Source organism: Protopterus annectens, chromosome 2.part1 (assembly GCF_019279795.1).
Source record: "Protopterus annectens isolate FY-2018-M chromosome 2.part1, PAN1.0, whole genome shotgun sequence".
NCBI classification, from domain to species: domain Eukaryota; kingdom Metazoa; phylum Chordata; order Ceratodontiformes; family Protopteridae; genus Protopterus; species Protopterus annectens.
The window spans coordinates 991,599,946-991,612,001 of NC_056729.1; the positions used below are offsets into that span (position 1 = coordinate 991,599,946).

The window sequence follows — 12,056 nt, forward strand, 5'->3', positions numbered from 1 at the left end:
CTCATCATGGATCCTGAGGTTTTCCAACACTTTCCGTATGATGTTCAATTGTTAGTTTGACTAGAATTTCCATGTGAAATACATGCAGACTCCTGTATCATGATGTTGTTGTCTTTGGACCTTCACTCGATATATACGTATTGTGAGGAGTTCTAATCCCACACACAGACTCTAAAGATATTACAAGTTATGTTTCTTTTACAAATGTTATGAATGCAGGCATTGTTGTTACTTTTTATATGTCACATTAGTATTTGTCACAGACAGTGTTTTACAAACTTCTGCATAGCACAGGAATGCATACTCTTTATGGTAACATACAACATCCACAAAATCATCTTCATAAATGGGCTCACACAGAAATCTGATCATGTGCATATCACTGTCTTTCTGATGGCTAACCATCATGGTGATAAAAATTTATCCCCAAAGGAAAATGACGTCATACTTGATGCTCTTCGACAACCTGGATGGAAAGCCCTTGACTATTCTGGCAATACAGTTTGGAGAAATTAAATCTGGACCAATCTCACCAACATGATAAATGTTGTTGGAAGTCACAACAGATCCTGTGATGCCTGCAGATGACATTGATCTGACATGATCCTCCATGCAGCCAACAGATTAAGTCGATTTGAGAAATGGAGAGATGCCACCAGTGGTGGACCACCATTGACCTCCCCGATGACATCACAATATTTCTGTCCTCACTGCAAACAGCAAGAGGGGAGTGACAGACACCCAGGCATGGCATTGAAGCTGGAGTTCCAGGCTGAATATGTATGTCTTTCTTTCCATGATGTGGCTGAGTATACAGAAAATCACTGCATTCTCTTGTAACATGCCTATTCATGTACTGTCGTTTTTGATTTACAGCAACCAGATTTGAGATGTGTACATATATCCACACAGGATATGATTGCAGTTCAGGATTTGATTGCAGTACAGACAGAACAGTCCAACCAACATGTGTAATGCTGTCTGCATTAATATTCACAGGTCCATCTACTTCGGGACAACAACAGGGAATGGCAGGTGAGTGTCTCCATATAGTATTACTGCGACCACTACCTGCTAGTATCTCATCCTCATTTTATGGCACTGCTGTTTACTGTCATATTATTTCCCTAAAACTGGACATTACAAATACTTCCAGTGTGGACCCAAGCCATGCAAGTTCAGGTTCAGACAGACCAGGTATGTTACTGCAACAGGCTTATAGCTTGCATCAGTGTATAGCACACATGGAATACATGACATTAATGTCAATATTTTTCAACAAAGGGGTCCATCTGGCCTACAGGAGCAACATCCATCATGTGAGTATCTGCAGCCCCTGTTACGGTGTTGTATATGTGATGCTACCAGTATTGTTTTGGCTAAATACATGACTGTGTTGTCTTTCTCTTTACTTTTCCACTGCAGGATCCACAGTACAACCCACAAACTCTCAACAGTGGGAGTCAGTTGTGTGCTATTAACTATCTTTCATACCTGTCATTGCTGTTGCTCTTGTTGTTGTCCTCCATTAATATGGGTTTACTTTATATAATCGAAAAATTAAAATCTCAAGCGCTGGCATCAGCAAAAATGCAGAATGCCGAAATTACTATTGTGGGGTGCTGCACCCCCCACACCCCCGCTAAATATATATATAGGTTCATAGGTGGGTACTAGGCTATCTGCCTGAAGGCATTTATAAGCCTAGCCAAAATGTGTTGGCTTTCGCCGCCCCCTTAGATTAGTTCCCTGTGCCTCTGTCCAGCAGAGCCACTGAAGTGATCCCTGAGGTAAACTTTCTGTTTCCCATCCACTCGTCAAGGTTTCTTTTGAAGAGTGTTAGCGAGGAGCTCTGCCTAATGTAGGTTGGGATCTTGTTCCAAAGCATGGGAAGTCTCTGGGACAGGAATCTATCCCTCCGGCACGTCCTATTTATTATTGTGGTGAGGTTTAGATCCCTAGAGCATGTAGCTTGAGGGGTTAAGGTTTTCTTTAGGTGGAGCATGTCCATCAATTCTGGGTTGGACATGACCTTGTATGTCAGGCAGAGATCACCTGAGTAGGTGGTATGCAACCGAGTACAACTGGAGTTTCTTCAATCAAGCTGCATAGGGCATCTGTTTGAGGCCATTGATCCTCTTGGTGAGGTACTTCTGTGGTCTTTCCAGATGTTGCAGATGTCTTGTAAGGTACATCCCAAATGGGGCGTTGTACTCTAAGATGGGTCTGATGAATGATGAGTAGAGGGGCACAATGACCTCTTTTGATCTGGATGCAAACCCTTTTGTGATTAGGTGGGCCACGTAGGATTATTTAACCACTCTGGCAATGTGATTATCAAAGGTGAGATTACTATCTACTTGGATCCCCAGATCTCTTATTACATCTTCCGTATTTAGGGGACTACCACCTATGTGGTAGTTTGTGGGTACTTTGTTTTTTCCAAAGGGGATGACTATGCACTTTTTGGCATTTAGCTTGAGGCCATGATTTTGACACCAAGTATCCATCTCAGGGAGACCCTTTTGTAGGATGTCTGTCAGCTGGAGAGTCAATTATAGCCCCTAGTTTGCAGTCATCTGCGAACTTGGTCAGCCATAGTCCTCCTGTGCTTGCCTGTACATCTGAGAAGTATATGCTGAACAGGAGGGCTCCTAGGACTGTGCCCTGGGGAACACCACTTGTAAGCGGTTTAGAGATGGACCTAGCTCCCGTAACTCTCACCATGTGGGTTCTGTCCGTGAGCCAGTTGGCAACCCATCTTGTGACATAGGGGTTTATGTTCAGGCTGGTGAGCTTGTCTATAATACCAGAATGGGGAATGGTGTTGAAGGCCTTAGCGAGGTCTAGGTAGGCTGTGTGTACCACCTTTCCCTTGTCTCTAGCCGTGGTAACTGTCTCAAAGAAAGTCCAACTCCGAGAAAGCACTACTGTGAGGAAAGGGCAAATATCCAAATCTTTGCTGTACTGCGATCCAAAAAAATTAATTTCGACATTCTGCATTTTCGCTGATGTCAGCGCTCGAGATTTCAATTTTTTGATTATATAAAATGGACCTATTAATACTGTGCCTTCTTCCTATTTCTAGGCCAGATTGCATTAATTTCATAAATTATATAAACAAGTGGTATGTCTATGTCAAATCTTCTGTATGTTTTAACAGTGTCCATATGATTAATTGTGGCAATGATGTGATCAATAATGCTGATTTTTCCCCTACAATAGCTGAAGTTCATCCCTCTTCAACAGCATCATCTTCCCATGAGGAGTTGTCAGGTGTGTTTTGTTTGTATTTCTCACATATGTCATAAGTTCATAGAATAGTACTAGGCTAACTGCCCTCATGAGCCATTTTAAGCCTGGCAAAATACCCTATATGAGAATCAAACCATGCACCTTGTGTTTGTAAGTTAAACACCTTAACCATTACGTCAACCTCCCAACCTAACTGTATACTGTATGTAATGTAGAGACTGTGAAACATGCATACATACAGAAGACACAATGTAAAGTCATTATTACTTGTAACATTGCAGTGAGATATATATGTCATATGTCTTTAATGCTATCCAGCAGATATGCACGTTGTCCTGATCTGTGTTATCTGTGTCTTTTTGTAGCACATCAGCTAGCTGTATCCTTCATTAGCCCATCCAGTGATCATGATGTCTGATCTGATGTGACTCAGCATGGCCCCTGGCACACAGGACACTGTGTTGATAGAGTCCATCCAACATGTTGACAATGATGTTGATGCAGCTGTAGGCTCAGATGTGGATGGAAACTTGTCTGGCCACTCTGAGAATGATGAGCCATTGGATGTTGAACAGGATGAGGCCATAGAACCAAAGTCTCAAGGTGAGACTGTAGCTAATGTTGCCAGGTCCCAAAGCACCTTAAAACTGAGCATCGCAGTAGACATAGGGATGCAGATGGTGTGCATGGCCAGGTGTCATAGGGTGCCTGCGTAGGATGCATGAAGGAGAGGAGTGCAGACACGGTGACACTGACTGCTCAAAATGATAGCATGCTATCTCTGGCACAGTCAGTAGAAACCCTGGCTTCCACAGTGCTACATCAGCACAGTAGGGTTCTGCATGCCCTGACTGTGCTTAGCTGATGGTAACTTAGAGAGGCAGGTCACCTCTCAGTAGAACCACCACTGCCCATCAAGCATCAGTGTCTATGGACCAACATGCCACACTTCCACTGCTGGCCCATCTACTGTGGTCAAGCCAGTCACAACAAGATCTTCAACTTGAAGTCATGCTTCTTCACCTCAGCATGATGTTGTCACCCCATCACTTTCCTCTGTGGAGCAACCTGGTTCAAGTATTTCTGTACATGGTACAAGTACAACAGACCCTAGTGTGAGACATCAGTGAGGTTGCCCTAGATTGAGTTACAGTGAATCCAGCAGTTTCATAAACATAGCTGACTCCTTGTATTACATTATTACTTTACTGTGATATACTTTTCTATCGCTATTAAAATTTCTTCACCATGCCCTGTGTTGTTTCTCTTTTTTTCATGTTATTATATTGTACAAACAAGAAAGTGTTGCACTGATGTGTATCCTATATTGTTTTCCATACAATGATGCAACAATCTGAGTGTGCATGCATAGCTGTGTCAGGGGTGCCCTGAGTTGATGATCCCAGTTGTGACACATTTGTATATGTTCATAATGTTATATATTATGATTATGGATTTATGTCTGATGTGTACATCTTGTGGGTAATTGCCATTAGATGTAATCTGCACTGCTATGGTGGGGCAACATCTGAACATCAATGTTTAATCTGTTAATTATGTGTGTGCGGCTTGTCATGACTCAAAGTTATGGTTCAGACACTGCCATTTTTCCTGGGCCTGCACTTGTGATCACACCCTACATTGCCTACGCCTGTGTCTACATTCTCCTGCTGCTCCTCTGGTACCTGCAAGATGTCATCTTCAGACATTTGTGCTTCTTGGGGTAGTTCATCCACACCTGCAGCTGGAAGACAGCCATGTGCTCCAGTTAGCATATTGTGCAGCATGATGCACACTGTTATCATATGTGCTGCCATCTCGGGTGTGTGTATAGCAGTGCACTCCTGGATGTGTCCAGACATCTGAACCTAGCTTTCAGTGCACCAAACACATGCTCTAGAGTGTTTCTGATTGTTGCGTGTGCTCTGCTGTAGGCCTCCTGTGCAAGGATGAATGGTTCATGGTAGGGTGTCATTAGCGATGGCTCAAGTGGATAACAAGTCACCTGTTGTGGGGAATAAAAACACATTTGGTCAACATGGATACTGTTGTGAGAGGTATCCTTAGCTTACTTGTGTTCCTGTGCTTACCTTTTAGTAGTCCCTCAGGTATTTCAACTAGCTGGAATACAGCTCTCAGTCCACTTTCCCTCCATATGGCAACATCATGGACACTTCCATGATGTTTGTTATGCTACTATCTGCTTCACACACAGTTTGGCAGTTGATGGATGGCCAGCCTTGTTTATATATTGGTCTGCTTCAGAATGTACTGGTGTCTTGATATGTATATGTGTACAATCTATTGTACTAGTACAGGGAAAAAGTTTGCAATGCTGTAAAATGTGTGCATTACAGTTCTCCACTCCATGGGGATAGAAGGAGAGTATATGTATTCATCCACATTGCTTTCAGGAATTTTGCCAGGATATGGCTTGCACCAGTCTGTGACACTCCCACAACATTCCCATGTGTATCACAAATGTCCCAGATGCAAGTATACCCAGACTGAAACACATTTCCGTTTCAAGGGAGATGGCGTTTCCTCACAGGGTCTACACAGACATATGTGTGGTACTCATGCTGCAGACAGCCTGAACAAGCTGTCTGTCTTGCTGGTACCTGTCAATTATTTGTTGGTCTGACAACTGGTTTAACTGCAGCCTTGTTCTGACTCTAGCTGTCTGCTTTCTAGGGTTCAGAACCACAGCTTAGCCTTTATCCTTGAGATCCAAAAAGTAAACGCCGAGGATATCAGAAATCATTCCATTATATTCGGCCCTTATGAGACCAATAATTGAGTACAATGCTCCTTTTTGCATGTACCTCACCAGACACCTGCAACAACTGGAGAGATCACAGAGGTTTCTCATCAAGAAATTACATGGTACACAAAACAAGTCTTACATGGCTGAAAGTGGAGTCCCCTAAGGCTCTCTGCTGGTCCCATTCCTCTTTGGCATTTACTTCTTGGATGTCAAAGCCAATGTCAAAGGCATCTTTCTAACCAAGTCTGCACATGATTGCAAACTGGGAGCAGTCATTGAATCCCCCCTCCCCCCAATGAGAACACCCTTCAGGAAGAGCTAACACAGACAAATGCTTGATGCTTAAGCAATGGCTTAAAACTCAATAATAAGAAATACATTATAGTACCTTAAGTCAGCCACCTCGGATAACTGTCATCAATAAAACACACCTGCAAACAAATTTAAATACTAACCTAGCCTTCAACCAACATGTGTCCAAGGTAGTAAGAAAATCATTCTATGTTGCTCAGCTTATACACAAGCACAAGGCATCTAGACTGGCAGGTCATCATACAACTGTACTCGGCCCTCACCAGACACATCATTGAGAATAATGTTCATAGGTAGGTACTAGGCTATTGGCCCTAGGGCCTATTTAAGCCTAGCCAAAAAGGTACCCTGGCTTTCACCATCCAGGAAAATTATTTTCCTGTGCTCCTGTCGAGCAGAGCCACAGAAGTGATCCCCGGGGTGAATTTTCTATATCCCATCCGATCATCAAGATTTTTCTTGAAGAGTGCTAATGAGGAGCTTTGTTTGATATAGATAGGTAGTTTGTTCCAGAGTATGGGAAGTCTCTGGGACAGGAATCTATCCCTCCAGAATGTTCTGTTTATTGTGGTGACAAGATTTAGATCCCTAGAGCGTGTAGCTCGGAGGGATTGGGCATACCTGACCAGACATATGCAGCAAATGGAATGCCCATAAAGGTTCTTACAAAAAGAATACAAGGAGTAAACAAAATGTCCTACACTAATCGCCTCAAATCCCTGTGTCTTTACAAGGTATCATATAGACTTCTGAGAGGTGACTTTTGGGTGACATACAGGGCATCCTTGGACCCTGTTTTGATGAACCTTTTACACATTCACTAAAAAACAGCATTATAACCACTTGATTAAATGACCTAAATCTTGCTTGCAGCACAAATAAGACATGCTGGATAGGGTTGCCACCTTTTTGGGACATTTTTGGTACAAACATCAGATTTTACAGGCCGACACATACCCACAGTCAGTACAAAGGATAGAACTTAACTTTTTTGCGTAAATAAAATCTTATTCTTGTAGCATTTTAGTTGCTTATTCTGTTTCTTATAACATTTAGGTATTTTATATACAGAATAACTGTTTTATGCAACTATTACATAAAATATAGGAAATCATTTTGTCCTAAAATCTCAGGACATTTGCCATTTTTACAATTTTTTGTCAGGACACAACTACCCAAAGAGGGACTGTCCCTCGCAAAGTGGGACAGGTGGTAACCCTAGACAGATATGTTAGAGAATTCCCTTTCTCTGACGCAATATTCATGAGAAAAGAATTCCACTCTATCCCTACTTAAATGCAATTTAGAGCAGTGAATGGGTAATTGGAAAGTCACTCCTGGTCTGGTACTCATGTCTCTTATGGACAGATGCAGTCAGTAAATCATCCCCTATATTAACCAAATTTGTGGGTTACATTTGGTTTGCATGGCTAGGTTTATAAGGTAGTCGTAAGCCTGCTAGCATACACCTTTTAACCTTTAAAACACTCCGAGCTCGCAGCCCCCAGGATGTACAATGAATATAATTTTACTGAAAAGGTTGTCAGAACAGTTAAGGGGCTTTGTCCTTTCAACTCTCAGGACTTCGTCAGAATTATATTAACACTGTACACACAAACAACTTTCAGTTAAAACATTCACCAGACAGCAGACTTGCAGTCAGTTTTCCTCTGCAAAGGCAGTGAAAGTAAGTGGAGTGATAACATCATCCCAATCCCAATTTGACGTTTGTACGAATGTCGGATTATTCATACCACTGACTTTCTTTCAACAATTATTTATTAATTTTCTGTTCCAGGGTGTTGACAGAGTCCATTACCTACCGTTTTACTAATAATTCGTCTTGTTCTACTTTTTACATGCTGTCCATCAAACCTGCCACGCCTCTGGGGTATGTTAATAAGGTCAGGAACGCCCAATCCTGGGTTTACGCTACACTACAGCGTACCTGGGGGGCGTTTCCTCGTACTTAGCTTTGTTACAGTTGTAGTCACTGTAAGACTTGTGAGGGAGTGACCATTGCATGTTGTTGGGCTACAGTTACTTATTTCGTGCATTACGCACATACGTCTTAAGTATACAGATTTTCCCCTCATAGTTTTCGTCAGTTTTTCACGCAAAGGAGTGGTATATTATTAATGACGAAGTTAGACATTACAAGCATTTGAGTTTCAGACTTCACACCCTTCAGAAAATTTCATTCTGATGCAAAAACTATTATTTTATTAACTTTCTCTTTGTAAGAGCAGTATTTAAATAGACCCTTGTCTATTTACGGCTTTGTCCAGATTTCTTAGTCTAAGAGGGTGAGAGCTACGTTTTTGCATGAAACTAGTTTTTATCTAGCTCCACCTAGATTTCACGTGACGAACAACAAGGACATACACCTGTGTTACCTTCGGCCCGACTAATAAGCCTGTACTGTTTCATTGTTACGTATTTTATAGAACTGCTGCAACGAAATTTGCAGTTTTTTTTTTCTTTTAAAAACTCTAATTTACAGTACCGTAATCCACTCATGCACTCCATCGTCATTTAACTCATAACGTAACCCTCAACTGGAACTTTTGTGTTCCGTTTGTCTTTCAAATCTCAAAGACAGCATAGACAATAGAAAAGAAAGCTATCCAGCATTTATACCTGATTGCGAATTGCATTTTAGTGGGTTGCACAGGTTAAAACAGGATGCACACGTAAGGAAAATCACTTTTCCTGTTTAATATTTCTCACATGCTTCACAACGACTGAGGGGCGTGACCTTGCGATCATTCAGAACGTCCCACCTGGTGCGTAATGGCTTAGAAAGCCAGCCCGCGCGCTCCGCCCACTATGAACAGTGTTACTTAAAGCTGCAGGCGGCCAAAAATTAAGCAAGGACCTGCAAGAATTGCTTTATGGAGGGCGTTGCTGGCAACCGTATACTCGTCAAGCACAGAAGCAAGCAATGGTATGTACGATGTCTGCACTTTGCAGTTAACTACGATATATAGTTTGCAAGGATTTCAAAAATTCAGTTATTTATCAGTACATGTGAATTTATCGATCTTTGTTTGCAATACTTCCTGGAAAGAATGAAAAGATGGATTCAGACTGTTCTAAAAGTAAGTGTAGTTAGTTTATCAGGTTTACCTACTGCAGATGTACTGACTAGCGTTCTTCATAGTTTTACAAACCAATGATCGAAGAGTGTAAGTCATTTGGCTAAGCAGCTTGCTTAGTGTATCCGTCTTCACACTCCCACACCAAATGCATGTCTTTGGAGTAGTGTGGCATTCACCTTGTAAAATAGCAGTATAGCAATGCTTCATTTGGGGAAAACTCTGAAGGCTGTGCATAAAGCATGCATTCCTGTCCAGATGGTGTTTACTGCAGTATCAGGTTTGCCTTGCGTTAACAGCATGTACAAAAACAATAATCAATTAGTTTTGTTTGTTTGTTATTGTCCAGGTTAGAATGATGCATATGTTAATCATTACTGTAGCTAAAACATATCAGAAATATTTTAATCCCATATTTCCTGATGCCTTTTCTGTTTTTTTTTTTTTTTTTTAATATCTCCAGTAAAGTAATTGACGGAAGATCTACAACATATTGACTGCAAAGGTTGTAGTAGCCCATCAGAGGCAAGTCCATGAGGAATGTGTGCGGAGCACCAGCAACGGGCATTGTAAAACCAAATGAACCCTTTCATTATGGCAACTTTTCTGCTGGGATTCATCCTGCTTATTCAACTTTCGTATGTACTTCCAAAACCTGTTACAAATGCAGAGTCAGGAGAAATTTATCAACAGCCCTTTGAACACTTGAGAAAGGATTATTTGGATTCACGTTGTTGGCCAGGAAATGTTACTAATAACAGAACTTTTCAATGTCTGCCTCAGACTGTTATTATAGGAGTCCGAAAAGGTGGAACCAGAGCACTGATTGAAATGCTTAGCCTTCATCCTGACATTGCAGCAGCTGAGAGTGAACTGCATTTCTTTGACTGGGAGGAAAATTATAAGAAAGGATTGCAGTGGTATGCTAATCAAATGCCATTTTCACGGCCTGATAAAATCACAGTAGAAAAGACACCAGCATATTTTACCTCTCCTAAAGTGCCTGAGAGAATCTATCATATGAACAAAACAATAAAGCTTTTACTTATCCTTAGAGACCCTGCTGAAAGAGTACTGTCTGACTACACTCAGTTGCTGCACAATCATATACAGAAGGGCAAATCTTTTCCTCCTATTGAGACATTTTTAATTAACATAGATGGGAAGATAAATCTTGATTACAAAGCGGTAAACCGGAGTCTGTACTATGTTCACATGCAGAACTGGTTGAAGTACTTTAATTTGGAGGATATACACATCGTGGATGGGGATAAATTAATCCGAGATCCCTTTCCAGAAGTAGAAAAAGTGGAGAGGTTTTTAAATCTTTCTCCGCAGATACAGGCGTCCAACTTTTATTTTAATAAAACAAAAGGCTTTTATTGTTTATGGGATGGTGTTCGTGAGCGGTGCTTACATGAATCAAAAGGAAGGACTCACCCACATGTAAACCCTGGAGTGCTTAATAAACTGTATCAGTTCTTTCATGAGCCAAACAAGAAATTCTTTGAGCTTGTCGGCAGGCCTTTTGACTGGCATTAAATACGTGCTTGTGACTCAGACTGAGTTTGCAAACCAGAATCTGTTCAAGCTATACATATACAGTATTACAGACTGTGAAGAACAAAATCTATAATTTATTTGTAAACCTATAGAGTTGATATATATGTACAGCAGTATATTTGTTTTAAGTAAACTAGGTATATTTTTCTATATTACAAGTTTATAGCAATTTTACGTTGGAAAAAATATATATTGGTTATGTCTGTACAGACACTGACTAAAATATTAGAAAAGTATGAAATGTTTTTAATACTAATGTCTCCTTTTTTAGGAGAATCAATTTACTATATATATATGGCACATGATGTGCAGTTCCGCAGTCTGACTGTCAAACATCTGGTCTTCACAAGCATAACCTTGTGTCCCAGTGAGTAATGTTTCATACTTAAGAGTTCGAAAACTTATTATTTGCTCCTGTCATGAATTGTCAAGGAGTGCAAAGCCATGCTTTTGTTAATAAAATTATTGATAACCTTTCACTCTTACTGGAGTTTGTGTGTGATGGTAGGGATACTTACATTATGATAAGAATAATTCATGTTACATTTCAAATGGTGTTTTGAAGCTTTCATATTTCAGAGCACCTGCCTTAAAGTATGCATTTTATGATTTCTTATAACCCGTGAAGGTTGATTGTTTGAATTCCTTTATAAAGCAAAAAATACCACTGGCCATCAGAATGCTGGCACAACTCTAAGTTATGTTTCTTGGACAGCATGCTGCAGTGTTGACAGGTACACCTTAAACATTCAGTTTTGTTCAAAAAGTCTGTAGTGATGGGTTGCTTTTCTTAGCACGTGGCAATGCAAATTACTCTTATAAACAGTTTCAGAACAATAAGTAGTATGATATAGAAAGACTTGACATTTTTAAACAGATTTGCTTAATGGATTTGGCTTTCTAACTGCATTGTAGTAAATGTGAAGGTATAACCTGTGCACCCCTTTTTTCAGATGTTACCGCTTCTCAGGTTAGAAGCGCTTCTTTAGTCACACAAGAATTTCAGACCAAAGCTGAGTATAATTTGCCAGACCAGCACAGAGGATGGTGCAATGATTTGT

The 12,056-nt window shown here is 40.7% G+C and overlaps 1 protein-coding gene across 2 annotated transcripts; it reads left to right on the forward strand.

Annotated features, from left to right (window-relative positions):
- The first annotated feature begins 9,184 nt into the window (after positions 1-9,184).
- On the forward strand, positions 9,185-11,474 carry HS3ST1 (heparan sulfate-glucosamine 3-sulfotransferase 1). Of its 2 annotated transcripts, none has more exons than XM_044062587.1 (2): positions 9,185-9,281; positions 9,896-11,474. In XM_044062587.1, the coding sequence occupies exon 2, from the start codon at positions 10,012-10,014 to the stop codon at positions 10,972-10,974; it is 963 nt and encodes a 320-aa protein (XP_043918522.1). In that variant the 5' UTR covers positions 9,185-9,281; positions 9,896-10,011; the 3' UTR covers positions 10,975-11,474. The 2 variants fall into 2 exon arrangements, with proteins under 2 accessions (XP_043918522.1, XP_043918523.1); XM_044062588.1 differs by lacking the exon at positions 9,185-9,281 and adding an exon at positions 9,322-9,435.
- Positions 11,475-12,056: the final 582 nt, after the last annotated feature.